We start from the raw sequence: 24,916 nt of genomic DNA on the forward strand, positions 1-24,916 counted from the left end.
TGCCTGAGAATGTCAGAGAAAGTTCCCCCGGGGAGAAAGAGGTTCATGTGGAAGAAAAAGGTGGAAGAAGGTTCTAGGCAGAGGACAGAGCTTAAATAAAGACCCCAGGGACACAGCAGAGAGAAAGTACATTTCCCATGCTGGGAACTGCAGACCACGGACACAGCAGAGTCCAGACAAATTTCTATCAATTCATTCTCTCCCCCCCACCTATTTATTGCCTGGGATCAATGGAAAGTAGTTGGCCTGGGGCAAGAACAAGCAGCAGACGCAGAATAATGAGGAAAGAGACAACTTTCCCCCCAATCACCAGAGAAGGAAAATGGCCTCAGCATAGGTAAAGAAGAGATTGATTCTCCTTCAAATGCTTTAGAAAATTCTGGAAGAGAGGTTCCAAACTGAGGATTTGGGACTAGATGCTTTCCCAGTGTCTTGTAACAACATAATTCAACTCTCCCCTTCTCCGGAGGCCTGGATATCAGGACCACGGGGCTGCAGAGGAGGTCAAGGGAATTGCATGGGCGAGTTGTAGGGGAGGAAGGGAGCAGGGCACTAGGGGCCTGGGGGCGGGCAGCACCAGGCTAGAGGAAGAGGGAGCGGGGCTTCGCAGTTCACCCAGAGCAGCCCTGCAGAATGAGTGGAATTGAATGGCAGAAGGACCTCCCTCCCATGGAGATAGAGTCCTGGCCCTGAGCCCTACCTGCACGGCCCCACGCGGCTCTGGGCTGACGCATCTGTATCCCAGAACCCAGCCACAGAGGGGCCACACTTGTCCTCAAACATCTGCTTAATGGCAACGTGTGTCCCAGAGGAAACAGAGTGTCAGACATCCCACCGACAATCAGAGTCAGAGGATGGAGGAAAAGGATGTCTGGTAACCGTGAACTTTCCATGGCTCGCAGGTGGCTCTCTGCTGGACAGAGCGCCCATATTCTCGTGCTGCTCTGCGAATGGCCTCCTTTCCGCACCTGACCGTCGGGTTGAAGCAACTGGCTCAAACAGTTCAGAGTCACAGAGCCACAGAGCTGGAAGAGTTCACACACAGGGACGCGGGACCAGCCCAGAGCCACCATCAGAGCTGCTATGGCAGGCAATCTGAGGCAGCACAGGGCAGCGCTGAACGCTAGGTTCACTCGCAGGTGGGTCTGAATCAACCTGATTAGTGCCCTCATCCTGAGCAATTTGTTTAACCTCTTTAAATCCAAGTAGCTAATCCATAAAGCTGGACAGTATTTGCATATGCTTGCACTGATTCCAAGGGCCGCTATACAAAGTCCCACAAACGGGGCCAGGAAACAGGAACCTCTTGTCTCACGGTCCTGGAGGCTGCAGTCTGGAACCCAGGAGTCAGGAAGGCCTCCCTCCCTCGGAGGCCCTGAGGGAAACCCTTCCCTGCCTCTCTCCTCGCTTCTCAGGGCCACCAGCCATCTGTGGAGTCTGACATCTGCCTTCGTATTTGCGTGGCCACCTTCCCTCTGTGTGTTTCTGTGCCCAAACTCCCTCCTTTCATAAGGGCACGAGCCCTTGTAAGACCTACCCTCATCGAATGTGACATCATCTTAGCCTCAGTGCATCTGTAAGACTCTAATGAGGTCACATTTGTAGGTTCTGGGCAGGCAGGAATTAAGGAGATCACTATTTCACCCAGCACAGTGCCTCACAGGGTTATTTTGAGGGTTAAATGAAACAATGCATTTAAAGTATTCGGGGCACCTGGGTGGCTCAGTCGGTTAAGCGTCTGATTTCGGCTCAGGTCACGATCTCAAGGTTCGTGAGTTCGAGCCCCTCATCGGGCTCTGTGTTGACAGCTCAGAGCCTGGAGCCTGCTTTGGATTCTGTGTGTGTCTCTCTCTCTCTTCCCTTCTCCCCGCTCTGCCTCAAAAATTAAAAAAAAAAAATTAATAAAGTATTGAGACAGATGATGGTCACATATTATGCTCTCTATATAAAACTCTATACACATATAATACATGTATGCATATATAAAAACACACATTATATGTAATATTTCATGTAAAAACATGCATTGCCCCAGCAGAAAAGGATGATGAAGACAATGCTCAGCTTAATAATGTGGATTTTTCCCTTTCTATCCATTTCCGAAGGTACTATCCATCTGCTGTTTCTCATTAATTCATGTTTACAACCATGCCCTGAGCTTATCTGTCTATCTTGCCTTTTTTTCTATTTCATTATAATTTATAATACGGTTGCCCAAAACCTTCCTAACGCTACGCTTTTATTCCTGTACATTAACACCCGCTGCCATTGTCTTTGAACCCCACGCCAGTCAGGGTCATTACCAGCCACTCGTGACTGTTGCAACACTATCTCCTAATTCTCTTCTGAGCCCGAACAGTGGCCGACACACTGACTGTGCATGTAATAAGACATGACAGATGTCACCTGAAGTCCTCTGCGTGAGTTACCTAACTAATCCTCACAGCCACTTCTGAGAGGTTCGCTCTGCCTCTCAACCCTATTTTCAGGGCACAGAAAATGCCCTGGCCAGGCTCACACAGCTCATCGTGTCAGGGGAGGAAATGACCCGCCCTCCCGACTGCAGGGTTAGGATCACTGATGCTAATCCCCGATGATGCTTCCCTCAAGATGCTCTCCGTCAGACACCTGCCTTCCTCTGCCTCTGTCCCTGCATTCCAGCTGTTTTTTGCAGCCAAAGCGTCCTTCTCTCCCCTTCTACCAAATGAAAATCTTCCCACAGAGCAGTTTCAGATTCATCTCATCCGAACCTCACCCCAGTGAATGCCCTCTGTGATTCCTTTTAAAGAGATCAATTTCAGTTTGTTTGTTAAAGGACAGTGTATCTTTCCATTAAGATTAGAAAAGCCTATGCAGCATGCTTCTTCCTCTCTTTTTTTCCCCCAATTATTTTCACAGTACCTGGTAAAGTTACGGCTACAAAGCAGGCGGTTAAAATAATTAATACTTGTCAGGAATATGAATTCGGTGTTGGCGAAATACTAAGCTACTCATTAAATTCATACGGAATCCCTCAGATTTTAACTGCACTTAATTTCCAGCTCTTTATGATTCTATAACTCGTTCTGAAATGGGTCCCTTTAATTACCTAGCCACTATTACCTATTAATTGGAAGCATCATAGTCCAGTGAAGATCACTCTGGAAAATTCTCTGTGAAACTCGCAAATGCCCTGGGCTTCTGGATTCAGCATGTCCACAAGCAATATTCATTTAGCCTTCCAGATTTCTGATGTGAACATATGCCTGGAGCCAAAAAACGCATCCTTTTACTTAAATTCTAGAAGTGGTCCCTTGGTTCCTGTGTCTGCCCCACGTAATATCTTACCTGAGCTACCTCTTCCAAAGTGCTGGCCCTCCTCTGCCAAATGAGAAGAGCAGGTTCATTCATAGTTTCTGTTCCCAAATCACTGAGAAATCAACAAGATGAAAATGGTCCTAATAAAGCTGTCATTTCTCTCCCTCCGCCCACATGTGGTACATTCTAGATCACGGAAGGTAGAGACAGCAGTATACTGCTCATCTTTTCGCTGAGAATGTTCCTTTCCCCAACCTCTTCCTTAAAGACGGGATGATGCTGTATATTTCCAATCCCAAGTATCCGATACGTAAGACATTCGTATTGGCTGAATCCCACCCTTTCGGGGAGGGTCTAATCTACATTCAATGCCAAGTACATACTCCTAATTTTGAGTTCTAGAAGTACGTATTCTTGTAGAGTAGTTAACACACATCACACTCAATTATATTCATAGTAAATGCATATAGAGGACCAGGATTGGATATCTGTGGGGTGGCTCTGACCCCACTCTAAAGGTGGAAGAGTCTTGGTTTCAATTTCTCTAGGGGTCAAATTAAATCCATTCATTGGCTGTCACATTTTCTCATTGCCTACTTGTGCAGCTGGATATGGGGAGGTTAGGGAGACAGAATGAGGCTGCATTCTGTAGAAATCCAAAGCCACCACGGGGAACCAGGGCCATGGCAGAAGGGTCATCTTCACATAGATAGGATGGTAGCAGCAAAATATTATCATTGGCTCCTTTTACATTTATACTCTAGACATTAAAATATAAATAGAAAATAAATTTTAAAAAACAAACAAATTTATGTAGTAATCACCCGCTTTATCATTTTAACCTCCGCATCAGTCCTAGCAAATACAAGGAGAGGGCTCATCTAAGTACCCACCAGTGCTAAGTCAAAGGGAAGCCTCATTTCAAGTTTCATGTGTGAAACACTTAAGAAATATGTGAAGTTTATTCTCTGACCCAAGACTACACATTGGGGGTATGGGTGGGAAGGGGAGAGAAAACTTGGTCCTAATGATTTACTTATAAATGTGTAAGTAAGCTGTCCACCCATCAATAGATAATTCAATACATATTGGACTAATGTATCTGCTACATTCTAGGTATATTCTTAGAGGGCTCTGGATAATATGCAAGCAGATAATACTTCTGTGAATAATTCAGGGGCGGTACAGGCATCAGTGTTTTACAAATTTGTATGTAAATCAACACAACTTTGGGGAGCTTGAGTGGCTCAGTCGCTCGAGTGTTCAGCTCTTGGTTTCTGCTCAGGTCATGATCTCATGGTTCGTGAGTTTAAGCCCCATGTCAGGCTCTGTGCTGACAGTGCAGAGCCTGCTTGGGATTCTCTCTCTCTCTCTCTCTCTCTCTCTCTCTCTCTCCCTCTCTCTGCCACTCTCCCTCCCATGTTCCCCTGCCAGTCTCTCTCTCTCTCTCTCTCTCTTAAAATAAATAAATTTTTAAAAATCAACACAACTTCAAGATTTTGGGGCCAGAAGTGAATGAAGGTGACATTAACTGAAGTAGAGAATAGAAGAAGAAATTTTGGTTTGGGAGGAGACAGGGAAGGCTATTCAAAGGTGAAGGTGACAAGTAAGGAATGTAAGGATCTAGAGCTCAGCAGAAAGGTCTGAATGCAGATTTGGGAATCACTGGAGTGGGGGACAGGGAATGAAATGAGAAAAGGTAACACCTTCTAGGAAAAACAAGTGGAAAGAGGAGAGAGTTACAGTCAGAGCATTACACCACAGCCCTTAATCTCAGCCCTCCATGGAAAATGGGGCCAGCATCTGAGGGGTAAGAGAAGGAAACAGAGTTTCACATTGTTATAATTTGATTCTTCCTAAGAGTCGACTTCTGATCTAAGTGAAGCTGGACATTACAAATCTGCAACTACACTTCCAAGTTCTCTTGTGGCTGGAATAAAAGGGACTCTCAGAAAATATCTGGCATATAAGTTAATAAGTCTTCTTAAATTGTAACCAAAAAGGGGGGCATGGGGAAGGGTCTGAGCAGAAAAGGAGGGAAAACATCACAGCATAAAGAATGTCTGTCCCCATCCCTGTCCATTCCTTTTGACAGTGAGGAGAATTCAACTAGACAAGAGGAAGAAAGGATTCCAAATGGCAGTGGAGGCAAACCCACTTGTGTGGTTGATAGTTTAGTTCACTTACCATCCAAGGCCAACCTGAGAGGTGATGTGTTAAATGTTCTCACCACCAAAGAAGAAACCATTTAATTTTTTTTTAAATAAAGGGACTGGTGGAAATTTGGGAAAATGGTAAGTTTATGACCATTCTGGTGATGCCTTCACAAGTGTATACTTCTCTCCAAACTCATCAAGTTGTACACACTAAATGTATACAGCTGTTTGTATGCCAATTATACCTCAGCAAAGTTGTTAAACAGACAACAAAACAACAAAAAAAAAGAAGCCGACTTGAAAGACAGGATGCTGTTGTGGACAAAAAGATGGTTTTTTAACTCAGGTAGACCTGAGAGAGCAATTATTTCTTGTAAGGCTCAATATCTGCACTCATACCACAGGAAGAAAATCCAACCTACTGCATATGTTCATCAGGACAGTGAAGTGACAAAAGTCATTTAAAGTATAGACATGCACAGAGTAAGCCTGCAAAGTGCTAGATACTAAAAGCATAATAAAGTCACTCCGTTGCATTTATTCTGCATTTAGTAAGAACATATTGTGGATTAGTTAGTAAAAGCTGACTGATATTTGGGAGGAGAAATTCTAACAGAGGAACTGCATTCCATTTACATTTTCTCTACGTAGACACTTCCTCTCTGTGTCCTTAGCTCTCCCACTCTCTCTTTGTGTCTCCCTCTCCCTTTTTCTTTTCCTTTTGCATGGTATATGTCAAAGAAAGTGAATTAAAAATCCTAAAACAAAATGTAGAACATTTTTTTTAGATGGAAAAGAATGTCGAACACATTTTACATTGATGTAGTACATTAAATTGACAAATTAACACTGAAGTATCACCAACTCTCAGAAGAGAACAGTAAAGCATCGAAGATACTAAATTTGAAATTACAAAAATGCAACATTTAGAAAATAAAACAAAAATTCTGAATTGCTTCTCAATGATATAATACAAATCTTAGCATGAACAATATGTTGTCCTTTGAAAAAGTGTATTTGATTCTTTACACTCAGCCTTGGAATTATGATAGAAAATGTATTTGTTTACACAAAGGTAGAACTATAAAGTTTGAAATAATAATTTAAATGGAAAAAGTTGGTTCTCATGGCAATATTTTTATGTCTCAATTTCATAAACATGTACATTTCACTATTTGAGTAGTTTCAAGATAATTGAAAACATGACTACCATAATTGAATAAATACTTTTTCCTGACTACCTTTCTAGAAGTACAACATATGCTAGAGAGATTATACTGCCTCTAAAGAAATTGCTTACCTTTTTCAATGCAATTAAATTTTTTAATTTGCAGAAATTAATACTTTTCCTGTGAAACTGTGAAGTCTATTGTTACTCATATGGGAGTTTCCAAGGTACATGAGAGACTCAAAAAAAAGTACTATTTCATTTGTTCATACTTAGGCCAGGTCCAAGGATAGAATTAGTATGTCATCTGCGATAGACTGAGTTTTTGTGGCCCCCCCCCGACCCCGCAAAGTCATATATGAAAGCCCTAAAACTCAGTGTGATGATATCAGGAGTTGGGGCCTTTGGGAGGAAAATTAGGGCTAGATGAAACCATGAGGTGTAGCCTCCATGATGGGATTAGTGCCTTTACAAGAAGAGGAAAAGACCAGAGCTACCTGTCTCCACCACCTGAGGATACAATGAGTAGGCGGCCATGTACCAGGAGGTGGCCAGGAATACCGCTCTCACTGATGATACCCCCGCCCGTTCTGACTTCCTAGACGCACCCCTAACTCTTCTAAGAACACATCATTCTCCTAGTTGTTTGGGCCAGGACAAACTTGCTGTTATCCTGGAGTCTGTTACTTCCTGTGGCAGGTAGGACTTGTGTTCCATAATTTTGCCTTCGGTGCTATGCCTGTGAATATGGTATAGTATCTGGGGAAAGGAATTAAGGCAGCGAATGAGCTGAGCTTAAAACAGGGAGATTATTCTAGATGATCCAAGTGAGCCCATGGCCCTGAAAACACATGCACCTTGGAAGTGGAAGAAGGCGGCAAAAGATTCAGCCAGAGAGACGCAAGGACAGAAAAAGAAACAGGAGAAATTCCAAGCAGGAGACGGACACTTCAGCGCCCTTTCCCGACTCTGAAGATGGAGGAGGGGCTATGACTGATGGAACACGATGGCCCCTGGAGACTGGGAAAGTCAAGGAAAGCGATCCTCCCTTGGAACCTCCACAGAAAGCACTGCGGCCTGATGACACCTGGATTTCAGCCCAGTGGGACCGGTCCCGGATTTCTGACCCTTGGAACTATAAGATGAGGCACTCACACCCTCTTCAACCACGTACTAAAGCAGTGGTCATTTGTTATGGCAGCAGTGTGAACTGATACACTCCGCATCAGCATTTCCTGTCCGCTCTACCCTGAAAGTACATCCCCAATGGACCATTTCTCAGCACACCCTCGCTCCACTTTGGTCCAAGCCACCCATTCGTGCCCAGCTCACTGACAAAGGCTCTAAACCGATTTCTCTGCTTCTCCCTCACGATTCCTCATTAAAGTCAGAGTGCAGCAGCCAGGTTGATTCTGTTAATTCCTATGTGCTACCAGGTCTCTCTTCTGCTCAAGACCCCCCAGTGGCTTCAGAACTCACTGAGCGCAAAAGCCAAAATGCTTTCCCTGACCCTTGTAGTCCCTACCTGCTGGCTTCTTGCTTTCCATCGTCTTCATTTATTTTTCTGTTCCCACCACACTGGTTCCCACCGCCCCCCGCCCCGCCCCAGGCTGGGATGCTCCCCCTCATGGCTCTGCACTCACACGAAATGCTCCTCCTCAGATATCCATACGCCCAACTCCCCACCTCCTTCTGGTCTTCCTCCCTCCATATTCCTCGTTGTCCACCATACTGTATACCTTACTCTACCTCATTATTTATGGTCACACACACTAGACAGTTGGGCATCCCAGAGCCAGATTTTGTCTGCTTCCTTTGCAGTTGCCTGCTGCATAATAAAGACTCAATAAATATTTGATAAATTAATACACTTTTCCTATGAAATACAGCTCCTGAGTTAGTTCTTTGGTTCCTATCCTCACTGCTACTAGCCGAACCCAGCTCACTCTAACACTGACTTGCCATCCCTGGATTCTCAGTCGGTGTCTTTACCCATACTTCTTACCCTTACCCTTCAATCCATCCTACAGGTAAACACCCCTGATTAATATTTGCTAAACGCTATTTGCATCATGTGAGTTTTCTTCTTTGGAACATACAATGGCTCCCATTGTGTTCTGCTTCAGGGTGTGAAGTATCCACAATAATCCTATCTCCTGGAAACCAGTTTAGCAGCCGCCCTCTTCACCCCTGCCCCTTTCTGACAAATCTCCATGCCTAGAACTCACGCTGGCAGCTGTTGGCCACACTGCCCAAGTGTGGTTTCGGCTTTCCTTCCTTCAGAGCCCTCGAAAAAACACCTTCTACCACCAACCACTCCCATTCTACCAGACTTCATTTCTACTGATCGTTTTCTACTTTAGTACGAGGACTTTTCCCCTCTCTACTGAGATTAGAGGTTTTCTAAAGACAGGATTCATATCTCTTCCTGTTCTTGACCACCCAAGTGACATGCCTACCTCAGCATTAATTCAGATTTTATGTCTTCAATGTCTTCCCCTAATATTATATCTCATTATAAGTGTTACATATTATACATATATTAAATAGTTCCTCTTGTTCTCTGGGTTTATTATTTTACCATTCTTAAGTTTTTTAACCCAAACTGAGGCATTATTTGCCCTGTTGATACTTTACACAAGAGACTTTATAACTTTGCCAAGAAACTTTGTGGTTGCATTCCTTTTAAATCAATATAGGGCTTATGTCTACCTGCATTCTAATTTAGACCTGTTCCAACAACCACTGCTTGGTGAACTTGAACAAACTGCTTCAATTTTTCACTCAACAGCACCGGAAGGTACCAGCACCAGCAGAAGGGCCCAGTGAACCTGGCTGAGAGCGCCAATGCCCCTCAAGGTGCTTCCAGCTCCACAGAGAAGATGGCTGTTACATGAAGAGCTATAAGTGAAATATGAATAACAAGAAAGGAGCTACCTCCTACTCCTCTGGTATTCCTACCCATGAAGGAGACAATAACGAAATTTGCAGCACAATCTCATCCTCAAAGGAAACAATTTCACTGGGGGGGAAGAAAAAGGTTCATTAAAAATTGGGGAAATCACATGCTTTCCAGGTAGGCAGTTCTTTAAAAATATATATACACAATAATTTCACCAAAAGTTTGCATTTTGTTCATTTTACTAAGAGACTTGGAGGTCTTAACTGTGTTCATTAGAAAGAGGATTTTCCCTGGACGATTTCAGACCTTCAGTAAAAAGCCCCAAATATTTAGAAGAAATGTTACCCTTCATCTCCCCACCAGGAAACCCACACCGGAAAACGTGTGTGCCCTGTACCTTCTTTGTCATCGTGGTGGATAATTGCATCCTGTATCATGTCAGCGAGGTTAAAATGAACTTTTTGATTCTTCCCATGCTTCAGCTTTTTCAGGAACCCTTCCTGCTTCTGAAAAGCCTTCTCTCTTTCATAGTAGGCTTTGATCTGCTCACAGCGCATGCGTTTCACCAGCCGCTGCCGTTGGCCGAGGGGAAGGGACTCCAGCAGGCACTGGTCAATTTCCATCTCATGGGTTCGAAACATGTTACATAGCTGAAAGCAACCTACGAGACACACGGTGAGAAAGTCAGTGGACCCACTGTCACGACAATACAGCAGCACCACAGAGCACGCTCGATTTCCCATTACCCACCCCAGAGGTCAGAAACTCACTCACTCCCCTTTGTGCTTGGCACGCAAGCACGCAGGCCAGCTTACAGACCAGGGGAGGAGCGAAGGGAACTGGTGTCACACTCAACATTGCATGGTGATAAAACAAATAAGAAAATTAGAGACAGATGTGTGGCTTTGCACAACGCAATTACTGGCAAACCATCCCTACTGTTTTTGTAAAGGCCTAAAAGTTTTACCGACGCATTAAAGCCCCTTCGTTGAATAACGCCAACTAAACTGTGTGTGAAAATTGGCAGAGAGCCATTCCCAGTCTTTGAGCACAGCCTAATAACACTGGTTTTGTATATCCCGATGACTCTGTGTATCTAATGGAATAGAACCTATGTAGCCTAGCAACTGTTCATGTGACACCCTGGATATTTTCCACCGACATATTGCTAAACACTTTTCTTAGTGATTGGTAATATCCCTTTCTAAGAGACCTAATAATGGGTAAGCAATGAAACAGATTTTTCTCTTGGCAATTCAAAATCCTGGATAGAACTGTTGCCGTTGTGGTCTCTGTCTTATCAACACAGTGATTAACAAAGTGAGCTCTCCATCTTGAAGCTGAAAACCTCCCCTTTCTTTCGCTAGGATATTCCTTATTAATGCCACTCAAAACACCTGTAACGGAATTGTACAGGCCCGTATGTTTACCACTAGAATAAATGTTACTCTTGGCAGAAAATTAACACTGAAAAGTCTAGAATGTAATGCACAGGCTCAGATAAGCGTTGCATGTTCTTCCATTCAGATATCTATGATCTTAAGTCTCAAGCAAGTAAAAGTAGCGATGCGTGCCCCAAAGTGTGGTTGATCATACACTATATCTGGAAAGATCACTCAGAAAGGGGTCTGTTTCTTCGTTTTTGGAGATGTGCCCAATTCCTCTGAAAGGGCACCAAGTTGTGACAGTGCAAATTCCATTTCTGTCTCGCTTGAGGCTTTGCAAAGTGTCATTCTCACAACCGCCAGGCAAGACCATCTCTCTTCTGCAAGTAAGGAAAACGAAGTTGAGCGAGGCTGTGATTTGTCCAAGACCAAAAAGAGGACTCTGTGACAGCCACAAATGTAATCCATAAAGGCTCAAGAAAAGGACAGAATAAGAGCCGGGGATTCCCGACAGCCAGATACTTAACATCCATAAGGGGGACAGGGGAGAGGCAGAGTTGGGAAATTTTGTTTTGGTCGTATTTTAGCATTTGACAACATTTTAGAATCGTATTAATTTCATAGACATCTCCATCTTTGTGAGTATTTGTAAGTGTGGTGTTGGAAAAAACACTATACATAAAGCATTCCCTTTCCAGTGACCTAACCACAGAGAGACAGCAGCAGTTCTGAAATAATGACAAATCACTCTGAAGTCTGTGTGATAAAAGCCAGGATCACCGTCACAAACAGATCCTCTGGGACAGCTCATTAATAACGGCAGGAAGGATTCTCTGCTTTGCAACCTGTAGCGAAAACTGTACGTGGGTTCCCGGGACACTGTGACTCCCGTGACCTTCCTGATTTGTCAGCAGGTGCCCAGGGAATCAGCAGAACCACGGGAAAACCCAGAGGGTCAGACCAGTGACCTCACAGAGTGTTACGTGCTGATCAGCAGGCAGTCGAAGGTGCAGGATAACCCAATAAACACAACAGTCCTCTAGTGTTCCGCTCATGAGAAAAACCTTCCTGTGAAATTTTCAATTAACTCTGAAGGAGTCTGTAGTGTCAGCTCACGATTTATGGAGCAGCCCTCTCGGTCTGTCAGAAAGGAGTACTGAGGGATGTTCATAAATTAATTCTCTTACAATTCGGAAAATCGGAGGCCAAGGCTGTGAACTTCCACGTCCATCCATGTATAAAATGTTAATTTTTCACATATTTTCTTGTCAAATAATTCCCCATGCTTTGACTTTAAATGGTCTGAACTTTGAGATTTATTTTACGTTCTACAAGCACAGCGGGCATTGTGACTTTCTTTTTGTCTAATTCTGGATGGACCAGCTGCACCATGTATACGTGCTGTAGTCAGTCTGTAAGACACCACACTAAAAATGACATAGTAATGGTAAATGGAGTTTTCAGGCAGTCCACCCAGAACCTGTGGAACTTGGTCACCAGGGCACTAAGAATAACAGTCATTAGCACCTCAGGTGACAGTCTGGGCAGGCCAAGCAGGCAGGGGGGTGTGGCTGAAGAGGAACTACTGTGTCTGAGTTGGACAAGGCTGGCTGGCCTCCCCGGGGCGGGGGGGGGGGGGGGGTCCCGGGCAGGCACTGGGTCTCAATTGTCCTGTAGCAGAGTTGACCTGGTTCTGCCTGCCCAGCGGCTGGACTGAGTGAGGGCTCTTCCCTGGAAAAGACTTTAATTCTTTCCCACTATTTTGGCGCTCTTCACCCACCAAAGGCTACGCGTGCGCTAACACCATTTCCACTTCACACAAACCACCTTCTCACAATAATACGTGAGTTCCTTAGGATACAGGACACGTGCTGTAGTAAAACAGAACATATTTTCATTGTTGCGGCAGAGACTGACTAGGGAAACCCGTTCTCTTTCCTCCTTGAACACATAAGTTGATGTCAGTTTTGACCTTCACAGGGCTGGCTCATAAAAAGGAAAAAAAAAAGCCCACATGCACTTTAACATGTTCTAAACCTCCTACAGCCTACAGATATGGCAGTGTGGACACCACATAGCAAAGATGGTCCCAGGTAAGGAGCCTCAGTCCCCCCCATGGCTCCCTGGAGCACCTGCCACGAACCAGCCCCTGTCCTAACTTTTCATCTGACAAAGAAATTCACTTCGATTGTAGTTAGGTGCTGCTATTTTGGGTTTTAACTCTTCCAGAAATTAACATCACCCTAGCTAGAGGGTGCCGTGGTTCAGAAGTTTGTTTGGTTTTCTCCGACCGTGTTAAATAGTGATCAAGGGAACATCCAAAGCTCTGCAGAATTTTGAATGACAGGACTGGACCATTGCTACCTACCAAGTGGGGTTCTAGCAAATTTGTAACAGTCAGTAGGGGTGGAGTGGGAATGAAATCGTTGACTTGTCACGTCTGCCTATTACCACGGTGCACAGTTCACAGTCAATTCCAAGCTACCACTGTCGCATTACTGAACAGAGAGATGAGAATACGTACTCTCCCCACCTCAGTGTGGGGGCCAGCTTCCACACAACCACTGCATCAAGCCCACCATGGAGACTCACGGCTTCATTCTTGCATCGGAATCACAAATACTCAGGAAAAGATATCCCAGAAAGACCCCCAAGGTGTAAGAGAAGCAGCATCAAGAATTACCCACATCTCAAGAGAAAATAACTATAACATTAAGCATAACTGTGTGTGTGTGTATGTGTGTGCTACCCATTAAATATATATATATTTCAGTCTGAGTCATCATAGGAAGCAGACAAGAGACCATATGCTTTAAATTCCTAATCATCAAAATTATTCACTTGTAGAAGGTAATGTTAAATAACAGAAAAACTAGAAAAACTAAAACTGAGTTCCAATTGTAGGTATCACATTTTCTACTTATGACCTGGGGTGAAATTTTCAACATTTCTAAGATGCTTGAAATAAATAAAAAAGAGCTGGTGTTTCAAGTTTGCTGGGATACTTAAAAAATAGGAGATAGTTTGCAAAAAAAAAAAAATGTCCAGCACAAAGTAAAATACTCAATGAACGGTAATTATTTTTATGAGGAATATGTCATGAGGATCTGTGTGTATACATGGAATACGTTAAAAGAACTGAAGAAAAGGGAATGTGTTATATGGAGAGTTCTGTCTCCCTTTTTTGCTCTTTCTGGTTCTACCATGTGCCAAGAATGTTCCCGGCACAAGGTCTTTGCACCTGCTATTCCCAGTGCTTGGAACATTCATCTGATGGAGGGAGGTTAAATGGTTAGCATCCTTCCCTTCTCCTGGTCTTAGCTCAAAATCTCCAACCTCGTGATGCTTTCACAGGCCCCTTTATTTCTATTTGCAACTCTTCCCTAACAATATTTCTAATTCCTATTTCTTGCTTTTTCTCTTAAAGTTTTTATCGCCCTGAAATATATTTTTACAGCATCAATCATCACACTTAGACTGTATATTATACTCATACCAATGCTGTTTGTAAAAAACACCATATATTTTATTTATCTATAAGCCCCCCCACCAAAAAGCACGAACTTGGACTGTTTTATCAGCAGTTGGAAGAGCAGATATTAAATATTTTTGTTGTTAATTAAATCACTGGCAGAAATATCATATGCATTACTAAAACCTGACCCAGCACTGACATATAGTAGGTAGCAAATGCTTATGACTTGACCTACCCTTCTTTGGGCATGGGGGTTATATACATGGCTAATCTGAAATTCTAGATAAAAATTCAGAGACATTTGGTGTGCCTGGGTCATTCAGTTGGTTCAGCATCTGACTCTTGGTTTTGGCTCAGGTCCTGATCTTGTGGTTCATGAGTTCAAGCCCCACATCAGGCTCCAAGCCAACAGTGCGGAGCCTGCTTGGGATATTCTCTCTCTCATTCTCTCTCTCTCTCTCTCTCTCTCTCTCTCTCCCTCTCCCTCTCTCAAAATAAATAAACTTCTAAAAAATATTTACAGACATTTACCATAGGCAGAAATCCCTGCTCAGCAAATATGCATCTCCATAAAATAAAACTTGAGAGCCGGCAAATTAAATACATGAAGGAAACAGCAAAGATCTATGTTCAGAAATCATTATGGAACGTCTAGTAAAAACTAGCAGCTTTGGCTTTGGAGACACTGTGCCATGATCTCAGGATGCTGTGTTGTAGCAAGCCAGAAATACACAGAATAAAGTTAAGGAAAAGGCAACTAGGAAAATGAGGAAATTATTCTGGGGATACGACTGCCAGAAATGCCTTCCTCTCCATTAGACTCAGAACCTTCATGTGGTGGGGCGCCTGGGAGGCGCAGTCGGTTGAGCATCCGACTTCGGCTCAGGTCATGATCTCATGGTTTGTGAGTTTGAGCCTCGCGGCAGTCTCTCCACTCAGCACAGAGCCTGATTCAGATCCTGTCTTCCTCTCTACCTCTCCCCTGCTCACTCTCGCTCACACTCTCTCTCTCTCAAAAATAAATACACATCAGTTTTTTTTTTTAATATTTAAACAAAATCTTCATGTAGCCACAGCACACTCACTGCGGGAGAGTTTTTGCAAAGTTATCCATAAGTGCTAGATAAGAAAAAATGGTAAAAGCAAGGACATTTCCAGAAACTTGGACCCACTTTCAGGGGAGCAGACATTCGTGGATGGTTTATGAAGTTAACTCTGTCTTAGGGCACAAAGCAAAGCAAATTTCAAAAAATGCTTTAGAACTGAAATTATACGGACACCTTCTTAACACACTGGAGAACTGGATTTCAACTACAGATGTGGAACCACACCTGCCAATTTGTTCAGAAACTTACAAAGTCGATTCAAAATAAAGCATATATAAGGAAGAAAGCATAATGGAAATAATACTTTTTTAGAACCAATCATCGATCATAATTTCACGGATGAAATTAAAACCGTTCACAGAAATAAATCTACGGCGTTAAATGTATATATTAGAAAAGACTGTATTCTTAGCATCAGTGACCAACACAAGTGATTCATAGAAAAGAACAATAAGGGAAGCCCAACAAGAAAGAAGAAAATAATAAAATCACGGTACAAATGGACAGAAACGAAATAAGGACCGAGCAAAGATGAAGAGATGAGAAACAGAAAATATCCAGAAAAATATATCTCGCCAAAAACGACTCAAGAAGCAAAAACTTGAATAGATTTATAATCATTACATGAATTAAATTAATTCTCCTAACGCGGGTAAAAGGAGGAAAAATCAGTTATGTTGTAAACACCGTTATCCTTGTAAGAAACCAAACGCATTCTATGACTCAGCCGTTAGAATTGATATCAACACAAGTCAATACACACACACAAGAAGAAAGTTACATTTTCAAACCTAGAATTGACGTGCACCCTTACTAAGGTCTAAAAAAGAAATTTAAACCTATCATTTCACACTCATTTGATTGACAGTGTTGTCCCATTACTATGAAAGAGAAAATTGGAAGTACTTTGCTAAACTGAAGCTATATCTCTCCCACAACCACTATAAGTACTCTAGAAACCTTTTGATACATGTTGCAGATAAAAATAAACACACACAGGGCCACCTGGGTGGCTCAGTTGGTTAAATGCCTGACTCTTGATCTCGACTCAGGTCATGATCTCATGGTTCGTGGGTTCGAGCCCTGAATCGGGCTTTGTGCTGACAGTGTGGAGCCTGCTTGGGATTCTCTCTCTGCCTCTCTCTCTCTCTGTCTCTCTGCCCCTTCCCTGCTCATGCCCACATGCACTCTCCCTCAAAATAAATATACTTCAAAAAATAAAAATTAAACAAATAAAAAATAATACGTAATGAAAGAGATTAGAAGTACCAAAAGTCAACTTTGAAAACAATCCCTTCTCTGATTTTTGGAGGAAAGAAGTCTGTTTTGCCACATGTACCCGTCGGATTTTCTGCTATTGGTACTGGCAGGAGGGACACCTAGATCAATGGCACCTGAAAAGGACAACCTGCAGAGACTTCCGCACACAGGCGGCCCGCGGTCCGTGACAAGGTGCAGGTGCAAGCCAGAGAGGAGAGTCTTCCCAAAGCCAAGGTGGGGCCCCTGGACACCCTTAGGGAGAAACGAACCTCTACCCAAACCTCACACCTCACATAGAAATGAACCCGAAACGGATCACGGATCTGAATGTAAAACAAAACTGCAGTGCATCCTGAAGACCGCAGGATGGAACCGCTGAGCCCTGCCTTAGACTTGACCTGGAAACACGGCCCATAAAAGAAAAGGAAAGAATGAGTTGGATTTCATCTGAAAACACAACACGGCTATGTGAAAGCCACGCTCAGGGTGGCAAAGTGGGGAAAAGCAGTTTTTTTTTTGTTTGTTTTTTGTTTTTATGCTTATTTATTTACTTTGAGAGAGATAAAGAGTACAAGCAGGGTAGGGGCAGAGAGAGAGGGAGAGACAATTCCGAGTAGGCTCCGCGCTGTCCTCGGGGCTCAGACTCCTTAACTGTGACATCAGGACCTGAGCCGAGATCACGAGTCGATGTTGAACCCACTGTGCCATCCTGGCACCTCTGGGGAAAAGTACGTGTAACCACCTGTCTCACAAAGAATCACCTCTAGGGGCACCTGGTGGCTCAGTCGGTCAAGCGTCTGACTTTGGCTGGGGTCATGATCTCACCGTTCGTGAGTTCAAGCCCCACGTCAGACTCTGTGCCAGCAGCTGGGAGCCTGGAGCTGCTTCGGATTCTGTGTCTCCCTCTCTCTCTCTCTCTCTCTCTGCCCCTCCCCTGCTCTCGCTCTCTCTCTCTTTCTCAAAAGTAAATAGATATTAAAAAAAAAAGAAAAAAGAAAAGAATCACCTCTACAACACACACACACACACACACACACACACGCACGCACGCGCGCCTTAACTTTCAGCAGCAAAAAGGCAGGTGGTCCAACTGGAGAATGGCAGAAGAGTGACGGATGTTTCAGGGTCACAGATGGATGACGGCCAAGCATAGGAAGAGACCTCCGACAGCACCAGCCATTAGGGAGATGCCCACCGGAAGCACTGACCCATCACTACGCATGTATCAGAAGAGCTGAAACAAACATAACACTAGTGGGGGGCCCCATGGGTGGCTCAGTCGGTTAAGTGTCCACCTTTGGCTCAGGTCATGATCTCACAGTCCGTGGGTTCGAACCCCACGTTGGGCTCTGTGCTGTCGGTGTGGAGCCCACTTCAGATCTTCTGTCTCTGTTTCTCTCTGCCCCTCCCCAGCTTGTGCGCTCTCTCTCTTTCCAAAAATAAACAAGCATTAAAAAAACTTAAAAAAATAAAACTAGTGACAATACCAAATACTGGCAAGGATGTGGAGAAGCAGGATCTCTCCACCTTGATGCTGGGAATGTAAAATAGTGCAGGCATTCAGGAAAACAGGTTGGCATTTTCTTTAACCACATTCTGTGGCAACATGTCGAGGTGAGATTACGTGGCTCATCAAGACCATTCAGGATGGACTCTGACATGCTGCGGTCAGGGCAGGTTGCAAACTCCAGGAACCAGCATGAGAACGGTCCCTTCTTAGAACACTGTCCACCTACTGTTTGGTGCAGGACAGCTGTCACCACAGGGCACCAACAAGGCAAGAAAGTTAGCAAATGGTGCCCATTTTGCTGGACTCATTTTATTATTATTATTATTATTATTATTATTATTATTATTAATTAATGAACTAGATATTGGTGGATATGCTTTTGTCTTCCAGGAATAGACCTCAAAAGGCTGAGAATAGACTGGATTCTGGCCAAAGGTCCAACATATTGTGGGCACACTTATAAAGAAAAACTTGTCACCCTGGTTTTCCATGAGGATAATGAATCATCAGAATGAAATAAAAATAAAAATAAGTGCTCCAATTTCCCCCGTGAAAAGAACGAAAATACATTTTATCGTTTGTAGGTAAGAATGCGCATTTATCTGAATTTACAGGTACGAATTCGACGTCAATTCCACCAGCTTATGTTTCAATTTGGGGGATGCCTCCTCTCAAAGACCTCAAATGTATACGATTTCTGTTCTATGCCTTGCTTCCCTCACTCCCTATGGGATTTCCCTGATGAACATTCCCTCTGCATATTGCCGTGTGCTCCTGAAGCCCTCTCCCAAGACTCTGCTTCTAGGGAACACAAACTAATGCAAGTAAGATTATATACTTTTTTTCTCTAATTTTCTATTAACTTTCACGGTTTACACCAAAAAGAAGACTTTTTTTGGAGATGCGAAATGTATGTCTATAGGCTGAACATACCTAATGATGTAGGTTTCCAAAATCTACAAGTCATAGCAGCACAAGAAATAATAAGACACACCTGCAAAAGAATAAAGTTGGGGGGCGCCTGGGTGGCTCAGTCAGTTGAGCATCGGACTCTTGATTTCGGCTCAGGTCATGATCTCACGGTTCATGGGTTCAAGCCCCACGTTGGGCTCTACACTGACAGTGTGGAGCCTGCTTAGCATTCTCTCTCTCTCTCTCTCTCTCTCTCTCTCTCAGCCCCTCCCCTGTTTGCACTCTCTGTCTCTCTCTCAAAATAAGGAAATAAACTTAAAACAAATTAAAAAAAGAATAAAGTTGGGCCCTAACCTTCTATCATATGCAAAAATTAACAAAAATTTATTAAAGCCTTAAACATAAGACCCAAAAGTACAAAGCTCATAGAAGAAAACAGAAGTTTTAGGACACTGCACCTGGCAATGATTTCTTGGATAGGACACCACAAACACAGCCGACAGAAGCAAAAATTGACAAAATGGATGAATATGCAAATTTTTGTGCATCGAAGGACACAACACAGTAAAAAGGCAACCTAAGGAAGGGAGGAAGATACTTGTAAATTATATATCTGATAAGGGGTTAATACCCAAAATATAAAAAAACACCCTTACAACTCAATAATCTAAAAATTAAACAAGCAAATTTAAAAATGGGCAAAGGACTTAAACAGACATTTCTCCAAAGATGATACACAAATTTCCAACAAGCGTATTTGTTAAGATTAAGAAGCTCACAATTCTCAGTGAACCGCACATCACAACTACAATAAATCATCACCTCATACCCATTAGAATGGCTCTTACCCATCACCCACCCCTGAAAAAAGGGCGGGGCAGAAAATAAGTGTTGGCAAGGATGTGGAGAGATTGAAACCCTTGTGCAATCTTGGTAGGAATGTAAAATGGTTTACGACGGAAAACAGTTTGGAGTTTCCACAGTAAATTAAAAATGGAATTGCCAGAGGGCCCAGCAATCCCACTTCCAGGTATATCCAAAACACTGAAAGCAGGATCTCTAAAGATACACTTAAACACCTCTGTTCACTGCAGCATAGCTCACAATGGCCAAGAGATGGAGGCAACCGAAATGTCACTAATGGGTGAATGGATAAATAAATGTGGTCTATCCGTACTATGGAATATTACACAGCCTTAAAAAGGAAAGGAATCCTACCACATGCTATAAAATGGATGAACCCTGACGATATGCTATGTGAAGTAAACCAGGCACAAAATGACAGATACTGTGTGATATATGAGAATAAGAAATGAGAATGCTGGTTACCAGAAATAAATGAGAATGCTGGTTACCAGGGGCTGGAAAGAGGGAGTCAGGGAGAGTTGTTTTTTGATGAGCCCAGAGTATCAGATCTTAAAGATGAAAAACTTCTGGAGCCCTGTGTCACAACAGCGTGAATATGCTTAACTAGTGAATGATACACTTAAAATGGTTAAGCTAGTAAATTTTATTTTAGGTGTTTTACCACCATTAAAAAAAAAAGTGGGGGGAAAAAAGAGAATAAGACACAAGGGGCTGTATCACAGGAGTTTAAAAAATATATATAGTTTAGGGGCCCCTGGGTGGCTCAGTTGGTTAAGCATCTGACTCTGGATTTTGGCTCAGGATCAAGCCCCACATTGGGCTCTGCACTGAGCATGCAGCTTGCTTAAGATTCTCTCTCTCTCTCTCTCTCTCTCTCTCTCCCTCCCTCCCTCCCTCCCTCCATCCCTCTCCCCTGTTCACATGCCCTCTCCCTCTCTCTAAAAAATTTTTTTCTAAAATAAATAAAATAAAATGGGTTTAGGTATTTCATGAAAATAGTTGCAAACTTGCTTATCCCACTTAATAAAATGTTTGTTATGAAGTCTGAGAGGCATAAGTCAGTTGTCCGGGGTGGAAATTAGCATATGTGCACATACAGGTGTTGAGCACGCCCGTGTGTGTGTGTGTGTGTGTGTGTGCGCGCGCGCGCACACGCACTCACGTCTATGTTCCCAACCATTGTCCTTGCAGAAGCTTTATTCTCAGAATATATTGTTATAATGTGCTTCCAGAGTTATTTTTACTGCATATACAATGACAATGAAACAAAGGAACAGTGAGGATTTTCAAAGACAAGAGTATAATCAATTTCAACATACTCCCCCAGAGCCTTAAAAAAGAAAACTTCTTCTGAAGGGTTGAAGTCTTTAAAAAGTGCTAGATTTTAACATCTTTGTAATCAAGCTGCAGGTTCATATCCCTCTTCGTGGAGTGAAAAATAGTAAAAAGAAATTACATTTGGCAAAGAAGATATAGATGCTGTGCCCTAAAATATCTCGGGATGTAGGTCTACGACGCCTGTTTTGTAGAATCCTGCACTGAAACATTTCTCTGAATAATGGAGAGACAGACTCAAATAATTTAAATTCTTTTTAAGAAAATCAACAATGCTTTTCATCTCACTACTGGCTGTCTTTAAATTTTTTCATTTACATATCAAGGGATCACTTCTTCGGTTTCTGTGCAATTATTAGGGCATGCTTTTCTAATGAGAGAATGTGAAAAATGTTCTCTCTTTGAATTAAATTGGAAATAAAACAAATACAGAGGACATAAAAATTGCTGCATACTCTGTAGTATATTCTTTTACACATCAACCTATATTTTTCTACATTTAATATTTCCTTATTAACAAGTGATTTGATTATGATAAATAGCTTTTTGGTAGATTTATAGTCCTAATTCTTTCCAGAATTTGTTTCAGGGGAACACTAAATCTGAAGGTTATCACCTTGAGGTAATGTTTCCGGTTCATTATCCAAGTGGACCCACATGTCTAATCAAATCTATGGTTGATGGAAGGTCATGTCATGACCGCTCTACACTGTGTCATATTCCAAAATCATGCCCGTGTGCTAGTGCCCAGAACCAAGATTTACCTTGATATGTAGAGCACTGAATGACCCTGCTCCTTTTCAGAAGACAACTCAACGACATTTAGGATCCCCAGAGTCTGGTCATTTGGAGCCCCACCTCTAAATATCAACTAGCTATTATATCAGATATACACTCAATGAGAACTTGTCTGGAAAAGTCTGGACATTTAAGATCAGAACTGCCTACTACTGGCTGTTCTCAGACACTGCTGATGGCATGCCATATTGCTAAAATCAAGTCCTGACTTTTCCTGAATGTCCTGCCTTTCTAAACACCATGGTCCCACTACTGGGTGTCACCAAGATGGCTGTGATCACTTCCCTATCCATCCAAGAGACGGCGATGCTCTGGAATTAAACAGTCTCAGACAAGCTCGAATTCCTGGGGAGCTCAAAAGAAAACCTCTCTTTTGGTTCATTCTGAATAAAACAGATTTAAACCCTCTACCCCAAATATACATGTTTGGGCCCCCAAACTTTAAACAATTTTCCGTTCTTAATCCACATCCGCACATTTCACCTTTCCTAGACACACATCTTTAATTCTGGCCGGAAGAGACTCTGCTCACTCTATTCCTGCCGGGCAATGTTTGTAATGGGCAAATTCCCTAGTGTTCCCGACTGTCTCAGAATGGGATACCTGCCAGTTTCAACCCACTGGTTCCTCTTTAGGAAGCTGAGCCCTGACTGGCTCCATGACCCCACCAGTCAATCATGCAGCTTCCTGGATGCCTTTAGCCTAAGTCCTGAAGCATCGCTATAAAACAAGCATTGCAAATAAAAAGTAGACAGCAATGACCAAATGCTGTACATTAACAGCTCCTCTCCAAATGTATTTACTTCTATTTGAAAGCTTGTGTGTATGTGTCACACATACACATGAAAGCTTTCATGGCCATAAGTAATTTTTTTTATCTCATCGTTTCCCTAAGCCCTGCAAAGATTTTTGTTTCAAATGTTACTTTCATATAAAATATTTGATAACTGACACTATTTTGATATAAAATATTTTCAGTCCTGAAATGAGCTGAAACAAAACTGAACTGCACATTTAATATTTAATTTTGGCTTTATAGACTCTGGTTCCCCCCACCTTTCCTTGTAATAGGATAAATTTAGGGGAGAACATCATATGCTAAAATGTCTATCATCATTTCTAGGTTAAAAGAGAATTTCTAGTTTATAGTTTGTGTTTTTTAAACGATTTCCACTGTCCTTTGCAGCAATTTACAAGGTGCATTCAGATAAAAGAAATTCTTCAAGGTCAACTTAAAACACAAGGTCAAAACACAGATATGATTCACAGATAAACATCCTCATGTCCACCATAAGGACCCTCCTCATCTCAAGTCTTAATTATTACATTAAGCATCGTTGGTTTCTTTCACCAGTCTGCTCTGCTCGTGGTGAAACAGAAAAAAGAGAAAGCCTGCCTTAATACTAACGTAAAATAATGGTATAAGAAACAAAGCTTGTCAAAGTCCTCAAGCCCTTCATCCCTGGGTTCCACCTTGCCCGCTGAATATTATTATTAATGAGTGCACCATACAAACCAACCAGTCTTTTCCATGCCTTGCATCTTTACTCGTGACTTCCTGCTACTCTGGTACAGAATCTGAGACTATCAGTGAGCCCCATTATTTCTTCTGGGAGAACCTTCCTTCTGGAAATCACCTCCCCTCTCTCCCTGCACGTGGTCCTAGTGGGGTCATTACAAAGGCTACCCAACTCAACTTGCTGGGCTGGAAAGATGACCTAGGTTGGGCCCATCGCAATGGCCTGTACATTGAAGATCGATGACTGGTCCCAGTACGGGATATGATCCTAGTGTGGACAATTCAGGACTCTTCCATGAGATTTAATAGATGAACATAAGGAGATTTAAAAAAAAAGACCCTGTCTTATTTTTTATTATCAATCCACTAGGATGTAGGTACGTGCTATCAAGGCTCCTATCTTCTGACTCAGAGAAAGAGAAAAATAGAGGCAGAAACAGAAAGAGAAGAAAAAGAGACAGACAGAGACAGAAAAAATAATATAAGTTAAAGCCCCCAGATTCCAAATTCATTAGTATATGAAGCCAACTGAATTGGACTTTCCAGGTATAAGGGCCATTTTCCACATACGAAAGCCAGTAAATTCCCTTCTGTGCTTAAACCCTTATGAGTTGATTTTCTGTCAATGGGAACCAGGTGACTCATATAACACAGAAGTTCATGATGATCTTTTCTTTTTTTCCTGCTAAAAGATACATCCCTTTAGAGCACGGACTTCTTTTCTCTTCTGCCGTGAAAATGTAGGTTATTTCCACTAGTAGAAGGAAGATTTAAACTTCTATATCATAGTGAATATTTATTGTTATAATTATAGTGAATATTATTATATATTACTTATTTTAAAATAATACATTTTTAAATTTCAGGAAGCTTCCCCCCTCTGCTCCTATATGCTGTGCGCGAACATTCCCGTCAGTTAGTCAGTCCTCAGTAAACAAAGCGAGGGCCTTCAGTGCACGTGGCTATGAACCAAGACATAAAAAGGTAGAAGCAAATGTCCCTGGTCACAAAGATGTAACCACACAGTTGAGCATTCATACACATGAGGGAAAGTGCCGGCACAGTGACAGTACTCTGTGCTTCTCACGGGGCACATGCCAACATGGCTGACCACCCGCAGAAGGTGTTGACCCGCCAGACCAGAGAGCACACTCCTGGAGCAGGGAGGTTCAGTGTCCCCCCTCGGATGCTAGCACAGACCAAGGAATCCAATTCTTGCATTTAAT

The 24,916-nt window shown here is 42.7% G+C and overlaps 1 protein-coding gene across 2 annotated transcripts in view; it reads right to left on the reverse strand.

The window, feature by feature from the left end:
- MYO16 (myosin XVI) overlaps positions 1-24,916 on the reverse strand; it is a 491,281-nt gene that overhangs the window by 452,038 nt on the left and 14,327 nt on the right. For both annotated transcript variants that reach the window (XM_040487087.1, XM_040487086.1), the window contains exon 2: positions 9,921-10,184. In XM_040487087.1, the coding sequence (XP_040343021.1) occupies positions 9,921-10,184 (264 nt within the window). The remainder of the gene's footprint in view (positions 1-9,920; positions 10,185-24,916) is intronic.

This window comes from Herpailurus yagouaroundi, unplaced genomic scaffold, assembly GCF_014898765.1.
Source record: "Herpailurus yagouaroundi ecotype Mexico unplaced genomic scaffold, PumYag 164, whole genome shotgun sequence".
In the NCBI taxonomy this organism is placed as follows: domain Eukaryota; kingdom Metazoa; phylum Chordata; class Mammalia; order Carnivora; family Felidae; genus Herpailurus; species Herpailurus yagouaroundi.